General features: G+C 43.7%; 2 protein-coding genes across 6 annotated transcripts in view; one reads left to right on the forward strand and one right to left on the reverse strand.

Moving 5' to 3' along the window:
• The window catches only part of LOC112069233 (AMP deaminase 2), a 67,157-nt gene extending 57,692 nt beyond the window's left edge, over positions 1-9,465 (forward strand). For all 4 annotated transcript variants that reach the window (XM_024136521.2, XM_070438464.1, XM_024136523.2 and 1 more), the window contains 13 exons: positions 773-959; positions 1,473-1,614; positions 1,751-1,840; positions 1,960-2,089; positions 2,327-2,521; positions 2,626-2,757; positions 2,912-3,075; positions 3,275-3,401; positions 3,537-3,700; positions 3,837-3,957; positions 4,232-4,405; positions 4,966-5,076; positions 5,249-9,465. In XM_024136521.2, the coding sequence (XP_023992289.1) occupies positions 773-959; positions 1,473-1,614; positions 1,751-1,840; positions 1,960-2,089; positions 2,327-2,521; positions 2,626-2,757; positions 2,912-3,075; positions 3,275-3,401; positions 3,537-3,700; positions 3,837-3,957; positions 4,232-4,405; positions 4,966-5,076; positions 5,249-5,467 (1,956 nt within the window). In that variant the 3' untranslated portion in view covers positions 5,468-9,465. The remainder of the gene's footprint in view (positions 1-772; positions 960-1,472; positions 1,615-1,750; positions 1,841-1,959; positions 2,090-2,326; positions 2,522-2,625; positions 2,758-2,911; positions 3,076-3,274; positions 3,402-3,536; positions 3,701-3,836; positions 3,958-4,231; positions 4,406-4,965; positions 5,077-5,248) is intronic.
• LOC112069234 (epidermal growth factor receptor kinase substrate 8-like protein 3) lies at positions 8,223-21,221 on the reverse strand. 2 transcript variants are annotated; one of them, XM_024136524.2, is made up of 20 exons: positions 21,000-21,221; positions 19,955-20,051; positions 19,754-19,824; positions 19,545-19,609; positions 19,245-19,403; positions 15,807-15,956; positions 15,620-15,696; positions 15,392-15,522; positions 14,995-15,176; positions 14,760-14,874; positions 14,225-14,298; positions 14,037-14,111; positions 13,684-13,829; positions 13,377-13,554; positions 13,248-13,279; positions 13,050-13,146; positions 12,791-12,898; positions 10,550-10,635; positions 10,262-10,394; positions 8,223-10,162 (listed from the first exon to the last, which is right to left on the reverse strand). In XM_024136524.2, exons 2-20 carry the CDS (start codon positions 20,026-20,028, stop codon positions 10,130-10,132), a joined length of 1,986 nt encoding a protein of 661 aa, XP_023992292.1. In that variant the 5' UTR covers positions 20,029-20,051; positions 21,000-21,221; the 3' UTR covers positions 8,223-10,129. The 2 variants fall into 2 exon arrangements, with proteins under 2 accessions (XP_023992292.1, XP_023992293.1); XM_024136525.2 differs by lacking the exon at positions 21,000-21,221 and adding an exon at positions 20,203-20,283.
• Positions 21,222-21,518: the final 297 nt, after the last annotated feature.

The raw sequence follows: 21,518 nt of genomic DNA on the forward strand, positions 1-21,518 counted from the left end.
ACATTAACCATGTCTACACTGTATTTCTGATCAAGTTGATGTTATTTTAATGGACAAACAATTTGCTTTTCTTTCAAAAATAATGACATTTCTAGCAGTAAAATAACAATAGTGAGGCTATATACAGGGGGTACCGGTACAGAGTCAATGTGCGGGGGCACCGGTTAGTCAAGGTAATATGTACATGTAGGTAGAGGTAAAGTGACTATGCATAGATAATAAACAGAGAGTAGCAGCAGCGTACATATGGGGAGTGGGGGGGGGACAATGCAAATAGTCCGGGTAGCCATTTGATTAGCTGTTCAGGAGTTTCATGGCTTGGGGGTAGAAGCTGTTAAGAAGCCTTTTGGACCTAGACGCTCCGGTACCGCTTGGGTGATCTTTCATTGTGCCACATGCTCACTATGGAAGTGAAACCAAGTCAGTCAACAAACCTATTGAAGTAAAAGAGGAGTGGGCTAGGAATGGACATGACTTCGACTTGTATTTCTTTAGACAGTTGGATATACAGGGGAGTCAGAGTAGGGAGGAGAGCGTGGTCTGGGTAGTGAACCTTGTTCTTCGGTTTGGGGACAGCAGGTGGGCTACAGTGTTACCAACTCATCCACTCTCAGGCACGTTGCAATGGCCTCTTGGTAGTGTGTGGATGTCTAATCACTGTAGACTATGTCTGACTTGTAAGGTTCTGCCTTGCCCAGGTGCCCTTCACAGACCTGGTGGATGTCTAATCACTGTAGACTATGTCTGACTTGTAAGGTTCTGCCTTGCCCAGGTGCCCTTCACAGACCTGGTGGATGCAGCTAAGTGTGTGGTGAAGGCCCTGTTCATCAGGGAGAAGTACATCGCTCTGTCCATGCAGAACTTCTGTAAGACCACTGCCCGAGAGCTGGGAGAGCTGGGAGAGAAACCCCTGGACCTACGTGTCTATGAGGAGATCCCTGAGACCCCCGTTGATGCAGGTATGACACACACACACACACACACACACACACACCTGACACGTTGGGTATGACGCACACACACACTAACACACACGCCTGACACGTTGGATATGACACACACACACACCTGACACGTTGGTATGACACACACACACACACCCTGACACTTTGGGTATGACACACACACACACACCACACTGACACGTTGGGTATGGACACACACACACACACACGCCTGACACGTTGGGTATGACACACACACACACCTGACACGTTGGGTATGACACACACACACGCTAACACACACACCTGACACGATGGGTATGACACACACACACATACTAACACACACACCTGACACGTTGGGTATGGCACTAACTGAGACACACAGGCATAGCTATAGTGTTTCTGTCCCAATCTCCTTTAGCAATTGAGTTACTTTGTGAAATTGTGAATGAAAATGTTGTAATATGAATCATTGAGGTAAAATAGTATGGTCAACTTTTCTTCTTTCCCTACTGTCTCCCACAGATGCTCCAGTCCACCCCCCTGTCTCAGAGACTCACCCCTATGAAAACCAGGTCACCAAGAACATGCCTGCAGACACAGAGTACAGGTGTAAGATGGTGGATGGGGTCATGCATGTCTACACCAAGAAGAGCCCCATGGAGAAGTGAGTGTGTTTGTTTGAGTCTGCTTGTTTTCAGTTAGTTTCTAGTTGTGTGTGTGATGGGCTAATCTGGGTCTGTAGTCTGGGTCTGTATGTTTGTGGAAGAGAGAGTGGATAACTGATTGTCCATCATTTCCAGGAGTACAGAGTTGGACCTGCCCTACCCAGACCTGAAGGAATACATCGCTGACATGAACGTCATGATGGCTCTCATCATCAACGGACCAGTGTAAGTGTTACTGGGTCTTCGCTTTAGAATCATAGCTTTAACATCAGTCACATCTGTTGGCTCTGCAGTAGAATACACTGTCTGTGTGTGTGTGTGTGTGTGTGTGTGCGTGCGTGCAGAAAGTCGTTCTGCTACCGCCGGCTGCAATACCTGAGCTCTAAGTTCCAGATGCACATTCTGCTGAACGAGATGAAGGAGCTGGCAGCCCAGAAGCAGGTTCCTCACCGCGACTTTTACAACATTCGCAAGGTGAATGAACACCAGCACAACAACAGTCCCAACACTGGAGCACAGCATCTGCAACACGTCTATAATGCCTGCATAGTGTTCCATATCAGTTAGTCCCCCCACAATGTTGGATAGAAATGTATTTTGAAGTTTACACCAGAGCTAACTAACCCAGGCTTTTTCTTTCGTCTTTCTGGCATCCATCCTCAATGTCTCACTGTCCCTGACCCTGACTCTCTCCCCTCCCTCTGCCCCCAGGTGGACACCCACATCCACGCTTCGTCCTGTATGAACCAGAAGCACCTTTTGCGCTTTATCAAGCGGGCCATGAAGAAGTACCCTGGGGAGATAGTCCACATGGAGCACGGGCGGGGACAGACCCTCATGGAGGTGTTTGAGAACATGAACCTGACTGCCTTCGACCTGAGTGTGGACACACTGGACATGCACGCGGTGAGGAGAGGGGAGGGGAGAAGAACATTGTTAAAGAGGGATGGGTAAGAGAATTGGGGAAAACGAGTGGAACAGTAGATGTAGTGTCACCTGTCTGTTCTCAGGACCGCAACACGTTCCATCGCTTCGACAAGTTCAATGCCAAATACAACCCCATCGGGGAATCCATCCTGAGAGAGATCTTCATCAAGACAGACAACCACATCGAGGGCAAATACTTTGGCCACATGATCAAGGTCTGAAACCAGCCCATGCTACCTTAAAACAGCCAAAGAAACAGTTGTGTTTGTGTTAGTTCACCCCACATAGTAATGTACATTCATCAAGTTTTAATTTGGTACGGTTGAATAGAATGATATTAATGTATTGTTATTGTTGATGCTCCATCAGGAGGTGATGGCTGACCTAGAGGAGAGTAAGTACCAGAACGTGGAGCTGCGTCTCTCCATCTACGGCCGCTCCCGGGACGAGTGGGACAAGCTGGCCCAGTGGGCCGTCAAACACCAAGTCTACTCTGACAACGTGCGCTGGCTCATCCAAGTGCCCCGCCTCTTGTAAGTAGTGTCTGTACCTAATACAGCATCTACAAAGCAGTTACCCACATCTACCTTTAGTCAGCTTACCTGGATGTAAACCTCTCCTATTTGTGTAAAATATTATGAATGAAGGTTATGAATCTGTAAATGAGGACTATGCATGAATGTGAGTCTTCCATATTATGTGCGAGAGACGTTAACCCCCCTCTGACTGCAGTGATGTGTACCGAACCAAGAAGCAGCTGGCTAACTTCCAGGAGATGATGGAGAACATCTTCATGCCTCTGTTTGAGGTCACCATCAACCCCCGCAACCACCCTGAGCTGCACCTCTTCCTGCAGCACGTGAGGCACTCGCCCAGCAGTACACACACACCCCAACATATCCTCAAACAGACACTTCAGATGCCATTTTCAGGGCCCTACCTCCTTCATACACTTCAGGTACTGTTTTAAAGTAACTTATCGCTGTGTTGTTAGGTGGTGGGCTTTGACAGCGTGGATGACGAGTCCAAGCCGGAGCACCACATCTTCAACATGGACAGCCCCCTGCCAGCCGACTGGACAGAGGAGGACAACCCTCCCTACTCCTACTACCTCTACTACACCTACGCCAACATGACCGTGCTCAACCACCTGCGCAGGTAGCAGGCTGCTTAACGAACCTCCGCACACAGACCACTAGATCAATGTTTTAACAACAGAAAGGATATATGAATCACATCCAAACTTTTTAAGGATTGTTTATGAATAGGCTTTATGTTTGTTTGTATGGTGCAGGAGGCGTGGTTTCCACACGTTTGTGCTGCGCCCTCACTGCGGGGAGGCGGGGCCTGTCCACCACCTGGTGTCGGGTTTCATTCTGTCAGAGAACATCTCCCATGGGCTGCTGCTCAGGAAGGTCAGTCAGCACACATGCCGTCTCCCATAGCGACACCACACTACCATGGCAACAACACTACTGACAAATAGAGTTCAGTTCATAGGTGACCTCTGAAGGATTTGATTGGGTTTGATTGATTATTGAATTAAGTTTTGGCTTTTGGAGTTTTCTCATCCGGTTTCTTAAAGTTTTAATTTAAGAGAATTCAGGAGAACAATCAAACAGTTCCCTTGAATTCCTGCAGTTGTGCATTCAACAAGATAGACGATTGTCTCTTTCCTCTTGTCCCCAGGCCCCAGTGCTGCAGTACCTCTACTACCTGGCTCAGATTGGCATCGCCATGTCCCCCCTGAGCAACAACAGCCTGTTCCTCAGCTACCACCGCAACCCCCTGCCTGAGTATCTGGCCAGAGGCCTCATAGTCTCTCTGTCCACTGATGACCCCCTACAGTTCCACTTTACCAAGGTCAGTGCACAGTGGTGCTCTGTCAAGACACACACACACACAGAGACACACACACACACACACACACACACACACACACACACAGAGACACAGACACACACAGAGACACAGACACACACAGAGACACAGACACACACAGAGACACAGACACACACAGAGACACAGACACACAACAGAGACACAGACACACACAGAGACACCAGACACACACAGAGAGACACAGACACACACGAGGACACAGAGACACACAGCAGAGACACAGACACACAACAGCCAGAGACACAGACACACACAGCCAGAGACACAGACACAGACACACAGGACAGAACACAGACACACAGCAGAGACACACACAGTCAGCAGAGACACACACACAGCCAGAGACACACACACAGCCAGAGACACACACACAGCCAGAGACACACACAGAGACAGGCAAAACCACCCATGCTACAACTATGTAACTATGGGAGCTGCAAGGGTGAGTCAGTACAGTCAATAAGTATAATTCACTTAATGTTTATTTTGTCTTTTGTGTGTGCGTTTGTGTTTGACCTCAGGAGCCCCTGATGGAGGAGTACAGCATCGCCACACAGGTGTGGAAGCTGAGCTCCTGTGACATGTGTGAGCTGGCCAGGAACAGCGTCCTCATGAGCGGCTTCTCCCACAAGGTATCCATCCGCTTCCTCTTATCTCATCTCTCTTTTTGCCCTCTTTGGTCTCTGAGCTTCCGTTTTAATTTGTCTCTTATAATGGATTAATAATGGATTTAATTCAATTAAGTTGTGCATGGCAGCCATTTTGTGCCAAGTGCTCAGCTCTGACATTCTCTCTTGTCTCCAGGCAAAGAGCTACTGGCTGGGGCCCAAATACAGCAAGGAGGGCCCTGAGAGCAATGACATCCGTCGCACCAACGTCCCGGACATCCGCGTGGCATACCGCAGTGAGACCCTGCTGGAGGAGCTCAACCTCATCACCCACGCTGTGCGCACCAAGGAGCTGGACAACATCGACGAGGAGGACACCCTCTCCATGGCCCCCGTCGGGGCAGAAGGACACTAAATCAACAACCCCACCCCGACTTCTAACCCCCCCCCTCGGCCCCTCCCTGCATGACACTGAGGGGGTGCCGTATGAGTGGACTCCAGCTTGTTGTTTAACCTCTACCTCTTACCCCCTTATCCCCCTCCCACTAAGGAATTGGACTGTGCACTCGTCTCTCAGCTCTCTTGTACTAAAGCCAAGGATACAATGCTCCCTGAGTGTCCCCATCTCACTGTCGGTGATGGGAGTGGTCAGTATGGACTCAGTCATGTTCCAGTCCCCCCTTCTCCCTCAACCCATGTTCCCTCTTCAACTCTCTCTGGTTAGCCCCTGTTTTTCCTCTCTACTTCTTGACTCCTCCCTATCTCTCTAATGCTCACTGTGAGATTTCAATCAGCATGGCCAAGGTTGGCAGGGGGAACATCCAGTGCTTGGATTATTTTCTAATACACATATGGGAGGAGAGAGACTAGCCTGAAGTCTTTTTTTTCACCTCATCTGTTCTTAGATCAGTTCCTGGATCACTTTCTCTGTCACTTTGATCTCCTGACCCTTCAAACCAAAACTTCTGCCCTTTTGCTTGGTCATGTGACCCTGCATGGGAAAAAGGGTCCCACAGTTCAGTCTGTGATTTGTTGGCATGTTTGTACCCATCACCTATATTACACACACTGCGCAGTTTAGCTTTCCTGAAAGCTGCTTATCTTCCATCACACAGTCATTCTGCCTGAAGCTCATCTACTTTAATATCTTCACAATGAAGTAGGGAAGCAGATACAACTTAACAGAAATGTTATGAGGGCATTGTCCATGGGTCGCCTAACCTACACAACATGGACACACCTAAACAATGCATAGGTGAATGTTCCACACTACATTGTTCCAACACCCGTTGCACACTGATAGGAACAGTCACTTGTAACTTAGAGTTTCATGGAAACCGCAGTAACAAACTTCTAATGTATGGACGTACTGAGTTAAGAAAAATGGAGAAAGGACCAAATCTGTGTGGCTTAGAAGCAGAAGTCGTGCACAATTCCAGTCTGTCTGCTGCTGGGTATCTGATGGCTTTCATCCGTCTCTGTGCTTCTGGCAGGTTGTAGTGATTTATTGGCTAAATGAGTCCTCTCGGCCGGTCTCCTGATCTGAGTCAGCTCTGAATGAAATAGCAGGCAGGACATTCAGCAGCCATCAGGGCATCTGATGTACCTGACTGAGCTGTGTACCTGACTGGTCTAGTGCAAACATTCCATTAAATTAACATTAAGATCAATGTTATTTTTATTTAACAAATCACGTTAGTTATAGAATATGCAGACAAAAAGAGTAGATTTATGCTATTCCATGATGTGTACAATATACTAAATATCTAAAAAGGATATAGATACATGTGTGTATATCTAAAGAAGAGGTACATGTGTGTGTATATCTAAAGAAAAGATATCAGTCTGTGGTAGAGTGGACGCTTAGAGGTGTGTATGATAAGAGATGTTAAACCACGGCGTGTTTTCCAAGCACAAGTCAAGAAGAATGTCAGGGAGGCTCCCCTGTCCCCCTACAATTACCTCAACACTCACTGTGTGTGTGTGTGTCGCTCCCACACACCCCTTGGTCTTCTAAAGAGACCAGGACAGACCCCGGGGACTGACCTCTGGGCCCACTATGTTGGTTATTAGTTATTGCATGTAGTACCTGTATGCACCAAACCAGACTTACCAGGTGAAGGCCTTACCACTGCTAGCCTGTCACTTTTCATGCCCTGCTGCAACGCCTCACTCCTCATCAACAACAACCACAACACCTGTCTTCTTCAAGCTTAAGCATTTTTGCTGTCCTAACATCAAGGAACTGATACCAGGCTGCGTGCTGTATGTTAAAGTACTTTATCCTTTATCTACCCAGGCCTTCCAGTGAAGTGGAAGAAGCGTTTTTAGCAATGCTCTGCTTTGACTGCATTTCCACCGTGCATCTTCTGTTGTGCATGCCTGCATGGACCACTGTGTGGCCATGGGAGTGTCTGGGAAGCTGTTTAAAGTGGTCTGTAATGTGAAAAAGCAACACATGACAATCCAAGGAAGCTGAACAACTGTCATGTATGAAGTATGTGTGCAGTCAATGATTGTTGTTAGTTTGAGTTCTGCAAAACAAACTCAAATCCAGCTCATCACTATGGCAACGCTCAAACCATGCAGAGACATAGTTGCTTGGTTGTTATCAGCATCAAATGAACTCACCCCCATCACAGTCATGGTTTTCCTGGTCACCAATACAGATGTGATCTGTACCATAGAGATCATATTCTATGTTCTGTAAATTCATCCCCATCTCACCCAATGAGCCTTCTCTTCATCGGACCTCTTCTGTGATTCAAACTGTGGGAGTTCTATTTGTACAGTCCTATTATTTGCCAAGACTGTTCCAGCGGAATTACTGGGCCCTAGTTGTAAATGTTCACCATGCATTGCATACCATTACCTACCAGCCCATTTTAAAAACCTAAGTGTGACAAAAGCCCGATATATACGAGTAAATGTTTGAGAAACCAGATAATTTAGGACAAGCTGAACATGGGGATGGATTTAATATATAAAGTGTATTTTTTTAAAGGCTATGGAAATAAAAGGTTTATATAAACAGTATATCAATATCTAGATCACAAACGTGAAGTTTCGTTGCTGTAGATCATTTTAAACTGCCCTTGTTTAAGCAGAAAGATGTATTTTGTCATTATTATTGGCCTTGTCTTTCACTAGATTTACAATTGGACTCAATATTTCCATGTATATTCTTTTATTATTTATTATTTTAATAGTTTTTCTGGTGTTCTTGTTGATTGTGTTAGGGCTGTTGAAGTCTGTTAAGTATTCCATGTAGCTCTCTCTCAGTAGAGTATTGAGTGAAGTTGATCAAGTTAACTAGGGTTATTTGGAGGGGCCTTCAGCAATGGTAGGACCCAGAGCCATAATGGGTATCCTCTCTGACATTTAACTCAGCCAGAGCTGCCTATGTAATCTGGCTGTACATTCACACCTAAACATCCACTCAAACACTGTAATCCTTCCCACAGACATACAGCCATAGACTGGAACACTGTTAAAAAACAAGCAACCGTTTAGTACAACTTTTGATTTGATTCTTTGAAATCGTATTTTGCAGGGAATTAGAGGATGCATGTATTATTTGAAGGGTTTGTGTCTCATGTGGAGTAGGATGTGTGTAGTTACTTGATAAAGGATCAGACATCCATGTTTAGATCCAGGTGTGGCTCACTGAGGGACCCAACAACTTCGTTGACCTTACCTTTTCATGTCCATCCATTTCAGATTGTCCATCAGAGAGTTCACAGATCTATTCTTTCAGAACCTCACTAACTCCAGTTGTTGGTCTCCATCTGTACAATCAGTTTAGTTTCTTTGCTTGTTTATAAACTACAATGCTAGGGAACCTGTTGGTCCTACTGTAGGGTACCATAGACCATACTTTGTATCAAACTTCACTAAGGACTGCCATATGTATTTCTGTTCCAATCGAAAGAGCACACAAACAAAGTTGGAAGACATAAGTCAAATGCTGTTTGTTTTCTTGCCCTGTGTTCAGTAGTGCAAAGAGTCTTGGGCAGTAGTGATATACAGTGTGTTGTCATCACAGAACACAAACCAATTAATCAGTCAATCATCACACTGCGGGTTTTGTTTTTTGTTCAATTGATTTTCTCATCGAAAAATCGCCTAGTATTCTTTTCACTTCATTATGTTTAATACAAAGAGTTTGTTGACTTGTGATTATTTTGTGCCTCCATTCATTCATTCTTTTAGACATGTGGATGTTTTTCCATTAAAGGTTCTCTGCACATGTCTTCTATTATTGACATGGTTTTCATTGTCTTTCATTTGTTTGTCTATTGTAGTCACTATCATGACTTTAAATGAATGCCAATGTTTTACATTTACTCAAATGCTTCTGATATGGTACATGTGTAACGTCTGAAATGAAATAAAGCATGTTTATTAATCTAACGTGTTGTGTCCTACATCATTCATTCAGTTGTTGGCTGGTGTCATTCAGCTAATTTACTTAAGTCAAATAATACAAGTGATTTATGTGGATAGACAGATCCAACATTGAGATACATGATTAGTTTACAGAGATACAGACTGACTTACTTGATGATTTTATGTCATGTGATTTACATGTCCATACATATCACTACCAAAATAAAATATATATCAATTGATTATATTTCAGATACATCAACAACAAGATACATAAAGTATAACACTTAACATAAATTAATACATGTATAAATGGTGACTTGAATAAACTAATCAAGATCAATCATAGAATCAAGTGGCATCAACACTGGTTTGATACAATACATATGGTAAAAATATTTAAGTTAAAATAGTTGATACAGAATATATATATAGAGAGAATCTGTCTTTAAGTATTGGATCTTATCAAATGCACAAATAGTATTTTTTACTAAATGTAACTAACACTAGAGCTTTGATGCGTCCGCCCTACATACTTCTAACACAACTCCGCTTACTTTGTGTTTTCAGTGGATATAATCAGTATTTTCTCTACTACAGCGCGGAAATTTGTAGCTTGAAGCTCAAGGGTTGAAACTTCATGTCCCGACTTGTCTGTGACTCTCTGGTCATCTTGTCTTCTCCCGTCCTAAGGCTCTATGGGCCTTACCTCACTGGCAAGCTGGAGTGGAAAGGAAAAACAAATCAGTTTGTTACCTGTCATGTACAAGAATATAAATCAACAGTTGTACTGCTATTGATAGTGTGGTGTGGGACTTACAGCCATGGCAGACTTGATGTTCTGGAGCTGGAAGAAGACCCGCCCCCCCTCCTCAGGACACACAATCTTCAGCTCCTCTCTTGTCATCCCCAGGAGCATGGAGCCACTCAGCACACCCAGACAGCGCACCGTGCTGAGAGAGAGGGAGGAATGAACAAATCATGGAAAAGAGATACTTATCCTGTAATTTTCTCATGCTCACTTTATAACTACTGTAGTCAATCACATGTATGCCTACAGAGATCAATAATCTATAGTTAATGTGATTGGTAGTTTGAGTGCTCTTACATTTTACTGAAGCCCTTGTACTCCAGCCAGGCCTTCACTTGGTCAGGCTTGGACCTCTTGGTTAGGGAGGGAGGACCACTGGTTTCCTAACGGGGGGGATAAAGTATTGATAATTACACACTAATACAGTGCACTAAACACATGGAGCTCGATTCAGACTTAGGAAATCTATTCCTTTTTTATGTGTTTTGATTGACGCACTTCTCAGTATTTGGTATTCAGACTTACACTATATATACAAACGTATGTGGACAACCCTTCAAATTAGTGGATTTGGGTATTTCAGCCACACCCATTGCTAACAGGTGTATAAAGCTGAGCACACAGCCATGCAATCTCCATAGACAAACATTGGCAGTAGAATGGCCTTACTGAAGAGCTCATTGACTTTCAATATGGCACCGTCATAGGATGCCACCTTTCCAACAAGTCAATTTATCACATTTCTTCCCTGCTAGTTGTGCCCCAGTCAACTGTAAGTGCTGTTAGTATGAAGTGGAAATGTCTAGGAGCATCAACGGCTCAGCCGTGAAGTGGTAGGCCACACAAGCTCACAGAACACGACCACCGAGCGTAAAAATTGTCTGTCCTACTTTGCAATATTTCTTACCGAGTTCCAAACCGCCTCTGGAAGCAACATCAGCACAATAACTGTTCGTCGAGAGCTTCATGAATTGGGTTTCCATGGCCCAGCAGCAGCACACAAGCAGAAGATCGCCATGCGCAATGCCAAGCGTTCGCTGGAGTGGTGTAAATCTCGCCGCCATTGGACTCTGGAGCAGTGAAAACGTGTTCTCTGGGGTGATGAATCACGCTTCACCATCTGGCAGTCTGATGGACAAATCTTGGTTTGGAAGATGCCAGGAAAACTCTACCTGCCCCAATGCATAGTGCCAACGGTAAAGTTTGGTGGAGGAGGAATAATGGTCTGGGGCTGTTTTTCATGGTTTTGGCTCCTTAGTTCCAATGAAGAGAAATCTTAACGCTACAGCATACAATGACATTCTAGACGATTGAGTGCTTCCAACTTTGTGGCAACAGTTTGGGGAAGGCCCTTTCTTATTTCAGCATGACAATGCCCCCGTGCACAAAGAGAGGTCCATACAGAAATGGTTTGTCAAGATCAGTGTGGAATAACTTGATTGGCCTGCACAGAGCCCTGACCTCAACCCCATCAAACACCTTTGATATGAATTGGATCGCAGACTGCGAGCCATGCCTAATCGCCCAACATTAGTGCCCAACCTCACTAATGCTCTTACATTTACATTACATTTAAGTCATTTAGCAGACGCTCTTATCCAGAGCGACTTGTGGTTGAATAGCAGCAAGTCCCTGCAGCAATGTTCCAACATCTAGTGGAAAGCCTTCCCAGAAGAGTGGAGGTTGTTATAGCAGCAGAGGGGGGACCAACTCCATATTAATGCCCATGATTTTAGTATGACTAGCAGGTGTCCACATACTTTTGGTCATGTAGTGTACCTACATGACCAAAACAAGCTTTTTGGGAGTAAAAACCTGAGAAATGCCTGGGCATATAATTAAAACATTCTAGAGTGCATAAATCAACTAGGTAGGTTGAGCCAAATGTCATCCCCGTAAATTGTGTGAACATACAATTAAAATTGGGAATAACGGCAGAGCTATTTATAGCCTAATTCACTGTGGAAAATGGGCCGAAATACATGTCATGTTGACATGAATTATAGTTTGCTTACATATGACTGGCTTCACATTCGTCGCCAGCGATAAGGAAAAATCATCTAAAACATTGGTAATTACAATCCCCTTCTCCAAACAGATAACTAATTTGCCTAACTCTTATCAATGTATACATTACAGTGCATGGAGAATGGCGTTATTTCTTTCTGAAATAGTAGATGTTTTTTCACTTGGAACTGACAGGTGCTTAACCGTATTCATGGTTCCTCGCGAGTAAAGGTGTTGGAATTATTAGGGAATTAAGTCAAGGTCAGAATAGGTGTATCTGTAGACACACCTCTGCCACCTCCATTTCTGTGATCACCTCCCCAAACTAATATCTGGCGGTCACATGCATTTCCTCATGCTTCAGATGAAGGTCAGAATACGCAGAGAGAAAGTGAATAAGAGAAAGGGAAATTAAGTTCCATTTACGCAGGCGTAACACGGGTCTGAGTTCCCCACATGGAGCAAACACAACATAATAACACACAGCAGGCTTTCCACTATCAAGTGTTGCTGAGTGTTGGGGTATCTTGCCTGCTTTTCCTGCTCCTTGTGCACTGACTCCAGTATGTTGTTGGGCACAAAGCCCTGCTCCCCTCTGTCGCTCCTTACTTTCCACCATTTCTTGGACATGTCCAGTAGCTGTGGAAGCACAGAGCACACACACGCTTCTGTGAAAACCTTCTCTTGGGCGGGCAGACAGACAGCAGACAGACAGACAGAAAGGCAGGCAGGCGGCATGCAGGCAGACTTCAAAGTGCTGTTGACATGTAGTGGTGTTGATGAGGCTCACCTGAACCACTTCTCCCTTGGAGATGCTCAGCTCTCTGTTGTTCCTTGCAGTGAAGTCATACATCACACGCATGTAACTGGGGTTTAGCTCATCTGGACTGAAAACACATACATAGAACTGTAGACACACACAGAACAACATGTATCCATAATGCTTCCATGGCTTTTAAATAGTTTATAATTGTTTCTTAATGCATACCGTGATGGTGGAGGCTTCCATTGGGCCGAACTCTACAGGGGAACATTTTGAAAGAACTTATCGAAAGAAACCTTATTGAAACTACCCAGCCTATAGAGAACTATAAGATGCAGCTCACTGGGTATTTACCTTTTCAGGGGTGGAGAATGGACTCTGACTCTGATTCTGACTCTGCTGCCTACTCTCAGGTTCTCTCTTCTCTGGCTCTCTTCCTGGGGGAGAGTGGGTCACCTCTGGGGGCTGCCAACCATCGTAGAACTCCAGAGTGTAGGTAGGGATGTCCTCGTCATCCTCGGGCCATTTTGTACTGGTAACCAATCAGGGACATAGGAACACATTGTCAAAATGTATGAAAGTACATTTGTATGCACAGAGCACCCCTGACTGACAGTAACTCCCCCAATTCCCTGATAGTCTACTAATCACTGATTCTCACCTGGGGATGTTCCAGGCGTCTCCCAGTGATTGCCACAGCTGGTCCTCCTCAGGGGTGGCTTCCTCACTCAGCAGACGGATACACGCAGGCTCCAGCAGGGGCGCAACGATGGTGGGGGGCAGCTCCTCAGGGCAGTGGGACACCACCTGGAGGAGGGAGGGGGTAGAGGAAGTGTTGGGAAACAAGCGCACAGAACTCATTGATGGGACGTTATCATACACTGTCAATTATTTGCTCATATAATCAAATGGGACAGAAGGTAGGCTGGTTCAAAACATAACGTTGAAAAAGATGATCATGTGTGAAGCCCTTTGTTGAAAACAAAGATGGAGTAAGCAGTAGGAGTAACTTACAAATGCCAGGGTGGAGAAGAGGCAGTGGACGAATTCCGGAGCGTTGGGATTACTAATCTTTCCATTGAGCTCCCCCTATCCCAGTGAACAGACCAAAGGTACTGGATTAAGCTCTCATATTAAATGAATAGCATTTATTAAATCATGAGTCGACAACAACAAAATAACAGAGATATTTGAATACACACCAGAAGGTTGAACCCGTATTTGATTTTGTGAAGACAGGTTTTAAACTCCTCTGCTGGTGGCATGCCGTCAATGCCTCGGAAATGAAACAAATGGCATCAAAAAACTCAAACCTTAGACCATAGTTTTCCCAATGTCATCTTGCACCTGAATATGGGATATCCTAGGGGTTAAATAATGGGTACAAGTTTTGGTAACCTAACTAACCCTGACCCTAACCCTAGCTTCATGTCCACACCCCAGCTCAAGCCTTACCCTATCCATTACCCTGACCCTAACCCTAGCTTCATGTCCACACCCCAGCTCAACCCTTACCCTATCCATTACCCTGACCCTAACCCTAGCTTCATGTCCACACCCCAGCTCAACCCTTACCCTATCCATTACCCTGACCCTAACCATCATTACCCTAACACTTACTTTGGTTTATCATACCTTTATTCTACTTTTCTCTTTGGACACATACAGTAGCTCTGGCCCAATTTAACCACTGCTGTAGCCTTTTTTGGAATAAGGGGAAATACATTTCTAAATCACCTTTATCTTTGTTCTTCTTCTTTTTTTTCTTTTTTTTCATCTCGGCTTTGGCTGCTGTAGCAGCGACTTGGCCCATAAATATCTCAATATCATTGAAAATATGATTCAAGATGTCCTGTGGAAAAAACAAGAAAATGTTGTACAATATTCATATGCAACCCACTAAAAGTACCTTAAGCAATCGTCCACAGTACTGCTAACATGAATAATATATTGATAGAGGCAGAGTACTGACCACATTCCTATCAGTCTCTGCGTATGGGCGTGGATGAGAGACAGGGGTTGTCTCGGGCTTGTCCTCCATAAAGAGGGGTTGGACTGGGGTTTCCTTCCTGTGAGGAGGTGGCTCTTCTCTGGGCATGGGCGGTGTAGGTGTAGGTGTAGGTGTAGGTGTAGGTGTAGGTGTAGGAACTTCATCTATTGAACACACACATTGATAAATGTTTTCAAGATATTTGGCATCACCTTGACTAAAGCTATTCATCTGTCATTAACACTGGAAACAAACCCTTGACCAAATCGTTTCAGGGTTTCTTACAGTGATCTAAACAAGCTCACAACCGTAGTCCTCTTGATCAATGGTTTCCAATGACTACAGAGGTATTTTGGGTTGGAGCATGACATTGACTTACCATAGTCCGGAGCGCTCCATTGAGCTGAGGGTTCTTCTGGAGGAGTCCATTCTCTCTGCTCAGGGGGTGGGCCAGTTTTCTGAAGATTCCCAACAATTTGATGGCCAGACATAACTTCTAGATTGCCCCTGCTAGAGAGGAGAAGAGGTTTACCCAGGGAAAATGAGCATATACTGTGATAACCTACAGTAAACCACCAATTTATACGCATTTGTAGACTGTTATTACCTGTTGTTGCTGTGATTGCTAACGTCATCTCTCTGGTGAGGGAGTGCTCTCTCTAGGTCCCGTTTTATGAAATCGGCCTGAAATGAATCACCAACATCCATTTAAAACCCTTTTGAAAGATGAGAGTAACATAATGATCATAATACAGGCTGGTGACAAGCTCAGGGATAAATAACAGTCTCCTCACCCTGAGGTCCTCACACTGGAACATGAAGACACTGGTGGTCCTCTTGCTGCAGTCCTTGACGGTTGCGGTCAGCAGGGAATTGTACACACAGCTGTCCATCACAGCCTTCAGCTCCACAATGCTGCTCAGAGGCAGGGACTCCAGCTCCTCCTAAACCCCACACAGGGAGAGGGGAGAGGGGGAGAGGGGAGGATGGGGAGAAGGGAGGAGGGGGAGATGATAAGAGAATAGTAGGTCATGAATCAGAACTGATAGAGATTTTTAAGCCATCTGTACATTTGAAAAGGCAAAGAGAAATGTAAAACGACAAACAGAAACCATAGCTATTACTGCCTGTATGTTGTGTACAGCCTGTATGTTGTGTTGTGTACAGTATGTATATTGTGTTGTGTGCAGCCTGTATGTTGTGTACAACCTGTATGTTGTGTTGTGTACAGTATGTATGTTGTGTACAGTATGTATTTTGTGTTGTGTACAGTATGTATGTTGTGTACAGTATGTATTTTGTGTTGGGTACAGTATGTATGTTTTCTTGTGTATAGTATGTATGTTGTGTTCTGTACAGTATGTATGTTTTCTTGTGTATAGTATGTATGTTGTGTTGTGTACAGTATGTATGTTGTGTACAGTATGTATTTTGTGTTGTGTACAGTATATATTTTGTGTTGTGCACAGTATGCACTTGTGTTCTGTACAGTATGTACACTACCGTTCAAAAGTTTGGGATCACTTAGAAATGTCCTTGTTTTTGAAAGAAAAGCACATTTTTTGTCCATTAAAATAACATCAAATTGATCAGATATACAGTGTAGACATTGTTAATGTTGTAAATGACTATTGCAGCTGGAAACGGCAGATTCTTAATGGAATATCTACATAGGCGTACAGAGGCCCATTATCAGCAACCATCACTCCTGTGTTCCAATGGCACGTTGTGTTAGCTAATCCAAGTTTATAATTTTAAAAGGATAATTGATCATTAGGAAACCCTTTTGCAATTACATTAGCACAACTGAAAACTGTTGTTTTGATTAAAGAAGCAATAATACTGGCCTTCTTAAGACTCGTTGAGTATCTGGAGCATCATCATTCGTGGGTTCGATTACAGGCTCAAAATGGCCAGAAACATAGAACTTTCTTCTGAAACTCATCAGTCTATTCTTGTTCTGAGAAATTAAGGCTATTCCATGCAAGAAATTGCCAAGAAACTGAAGATCAATGTTTAACCATCTAGCGTTCAGCGAAATAACAACACAATGTCAAATACAGGTAGCCTAGTCAAATAATAAACAGCCAATCACATTAACCGTTACTCTCTCGCGGGAAACCTTCACTGTTGCGCAGACATTTAAAAATTAAACATGACAATTTGAAAAATAAGCCAGTTTTCTGAGCGAGAATAAAGACAACTTTCGAGTAGTGAGACATGTATAAAAGCAACAGATACCATTAATAAGAAGGGGCTAGAAGTGTCTTATATGGTGAGTAACTGAGTGGCTAGGACAGGCAAGCCCCATACTATTGTGGAGGACTTAATTCTTCCTGCTGCCTGGGATATGGCTGGGACAATGCTGGGGGAAAAGGCCAAAAAAACTATACAGACAATGCCTTCATCAAACAACACTGTTTCACGGAGCATCTGTTACACGGCAGGAGATGTTTCGAAACAATTACTGCTTCGCATACAAGCCAGTGAACTATATGCGTTACAGCTGGATGAGTCAACAGACGTGGCGGGCCTGGCACAGCTCCTGGTATATGTCCATTGCTTTTATGGGGGGTCAATTAAGGAAGACATTCTCTTCTGCAAATCACTGGAAACCAGGACAACAKGAKAGGATATTTTTTAAGTACTGGACAGCTTTGTGACATCAAATGGACTTTGGTGGTCAAGATGTGTTGGTATCTGTACTGATGGCGCAAAAGCCATGACAGGAAGACATAGTGGAGTAGTAACGCGCGTGCAAGCAGTTGCCCCCGACGCAACTTGGGTACACTGTAGCATCCACCTAGAGGCTCTTGCTGCCAAGGGAATGCGTGACAGCGTGAAAGACGTTTTGGACACTACAGTGAAAATGGTTAACTTTGTTTAAGCAAGCCCCTGAACGTTTGTGTATTTCCTGCATTATACAATGATATGGGCAGCGACCATGTAAGTCGCTCTGGATAAGAGCGTCTGCTAAATGACTTAAATGTAATGTAAATGTAACACTTTTACAACATACAGAAGTGCGCTGGTTATCAAGGGGCAAACTATTGACACGTTTTTTTAATAGAGAGCCGAGCTTAAAGTTGTATTTACTGACCATAATTTTCACTTGTCTGACCGCTTGCATGATGACGAGTTTCTCACACGACTGGCCTATCTGGGTGATGTTTTTCGCCTGAATGATCTGAGTCTAGGATTACAGGGACTCTCCGCAACTATATTCAACGTGCGGGACAAAATTGAGGCTATGATTAAGAAGTTGGAGCTCTTCTCTGTCTGCATTAACGAGGACAACACACAGGTCTTTCGATCATTGTATGATTTTTTGTGTGCAGATGAACTCAAGCTTACGGACAATGTCAAATGTGATATAGTGAAGCACCTGAGTGAGCTGGGTGCGCAATTACGTATGTACTTTACCGAAACGGACGACACAAACATCTGGCTTCGTTATCCCTTTCACGCCCTGCCTCCAGTCCACTTACCGATATCTGAACAAGAGAGCCTCATCAAAATTGCAACAAGCGGTTCTGTAAAAATGTAATTTAATCAGAAGCCACTGCCAGATTTCTGGATAGGGCTGCGCTCAGAGTTTTTTGCCTTTGCAAATCGCGCTGTAAGGACACTGATGCCCTTTGCAACCACGTACCTATGTGAGAGTGGATTCTCGGCCCTCGCTAGCATGAAAACTAAATACAGGCACAGACTGTGTGTGGAAAATGATTTAAGACTGAGACTCTCTCCAATACAACCCAACATTGCAGAGTTATGTGCATCCTTTCAAGCACCCCCTTCTCATTAACCTGTGGTGAGTTATTCACAATTTTCATGGAACAAATAAGGTTTTATATGTAAGATGGCTAAATAATGAGCAAAATCATTGATTATTATACTATTATTATTAGTGCCCTGGTCCTATAAGAGCTCTTTGTCACTTCCCACGAGCCGGGTTGTGACAAAAACTCACACTCATTCTTATGTTAAATAAATGTATTGTATAGTGTGTGTGTGTGGCAGGCTTACAATGATGGCAAAAAACAACATTTGACAGTGCGCTGACCCTGGTGCTAGAGGGGGTACACAGCTGGAGGTTGAATGTTTGAAGGGGTATGAGACTATAAGAAGTTTGGGAACTACTGCTCTAGAACACTTAATATCTGCTAGTGAACTATGGATATAGCTTTGCCCACCCAATGTTTTAGTGTCAAGTGTAAAGTGTATGCACCAACCTTGGTCTCGATGTCTGTTAGCAGCAGGTTCCCATCCCGCACCTCCAGGACCATGTCCTGCCCCCACACCCTACCCATCCCATCCAGTATATTCAGCCTCTCAACACAGTCATTCACATCACGCACCTCCTCACCATCCAGGTCACAGGTGAACAGATGCTGGAGAACAGACACAGGGTTTATACATGCATATGATATCACAGAAATAGCTGAGTATCTATTGTGATCAAAGGCAGACCATTATCATGGCCAGATGATTAGCATAGTAAAATCATCATATTGGATAAACCAAAACAATACCTCTACTCTATGATGGAATTTGTCCATAATCTTGGTGATAGAGTCTGCATACTCCTTCCTCTGCACTGATGGGATACATGGAATGATTAACCCGTTATGCATGGTTGCTTTTCACAAAACAATCTATAATAAACAATGCTTTAGGTAACCAGTTTCAACTGCTCAAGGTCAATAGTCAATGTTAATGGTCATGTTTTCTCTTTACTTACTATATATTGACTTGGCACTTGGTCTGGACAGATTTGATATCTGTGATGACCGATCGTCCACTGAATAGCCACTGCCAGAAGAAAATTGAGAGAAAAGCATGATATAGATTCAATTTCAGAGACAGAATATACAAGAGTTAAGAAGAGAAAGAAACATAAACGGGTTATAGCCACAGTGCAAGCACACAAGAGAACACCTACTTGGACTGGATGGACTGGACAGATCCTGCATAACTGCTAGAGTCAGAGCCATAGGGATTGTTAGTCCTGTACATCCTTAAACACCTTGGTCACACAACTGTAACACAAGGAGACATCGATACAGTAAAGACACAAGAACACTCCAGCACAACCTCAACCACAAGAGCGTAATACAACTACTGCTGCAATTGCAACTGGTACTTAATTTCACATTATTGGCTAGTGATAGAGTAACATAAAACCCTCACCTGTGATTGTTGTTATTGTCATGACTATATTCATTTGATTTGATACAGGATGTGCTATGAATGAGTAACATCAGACTCCAGAGCTGAGCTGAACCATGAGGACAAACCTTTAGTCGTCACACCTCATAACCCCTAGTGTTAATCATTCATTATGTTATTACAGGCAGTACAGCGGACTGTATGTATAGCCTAAAGACCATGTTTAGACATTTACAGTATATTAGTTATGTACTATTGCAATTTTTCCCAAAGGAAACAACAACTTGAAACCAGAAACCTCAAAGCTCTGTGAACTTCTGTGATACCTTAATTTATATGATTGAGATGTGCAAACACACATGAACAGTGCAAACAACAAATGTTAATGACATTTTCCATCCACCCTATTAGTTGAAACGAAAGCAACACAAGCGGCTGAAAATGTTGATATTGTTTGAAGTAAAGTCAAACATTGATCCGTTAAGCATTAATAAATGACAAAAGATGGTTTATCCTGGTTTATTATGGGTTAGCTATGGATTTGACACCTAGCAACACATCATATTTTTATCATCAAATCCCAACCCTAATTAGGGCTAGCTATGTACATAGTTTCAAGATAAGTCAGCTTACAGCAGGTAAAGGGGGCCTATATGCTGTATAAATAAGCATTTGAGATACTCATACACTAACTCAGCTATATTAAAAAATGGTTTAAATCAACACTGGACTCATTACCTGATCAAACTCTCACCAGGAAAAACACTGAAAAAAAACACAGGACAACCTATGGTTTATAGATGTTACAGGTACCTTACCTGTTGTATCCGGCAATGTATTTTCTGTGTTATTTGTTGTGGATAAATGTATTTGTCTCTTCTACTTCAAAGCCGATACCACTCATATTTCAGGCCTGGGTTTTTATTGCGGAACAAATACCTCCAAGATTTAGTTCCACATAAAAGACAAGGGCAAAGTCCAGAGTCAAGAGCACATTGATCCAATAGAGGGACAGCACTCAATAAGGTGTTACTGTTGAGACAAATTCCTTATGGGAGAAGATGACAGAAATGTAGACGTTTATACTCAGCTCCAGGGCAGTGGTTGTGGGTGTGTCTGGTATTCATGACGGCATCCCCACAGAGCAAAGGTCTCTGTCAGGGAGGGATCCTTGACTAGCCCATACAGACTCCTGTAAATCTCTCCTGTTGTCAACCAGTTGTGAGTATGATAGCAGTTACCAGACTATTTTAGAGTCAGTTGGGACCAAAATGGAGATATGAAATGTGGTTCAAAGTTTATACATCTTCTGAACATACACCGTGTGGCACACTATA

The sequence above is a fragment of the Salvelinus sp. IW2-2015 genome, unplaced genomic scaffold (genome assembly GCF_002910315.2).
Source record: "Salvelinus sp. IW2-2015 unplaced genomic scaffold, ASM291031v2 Un_scaffold944, whole genome shotgun sequence".
Classification (NCBI taxonomy): Eukaryota; Metazoa; Chordata; class Actinopteri; order Salmoniformes; family Salmonidae; genus Salvelinus; species Salvelinus sp. IW2-2015.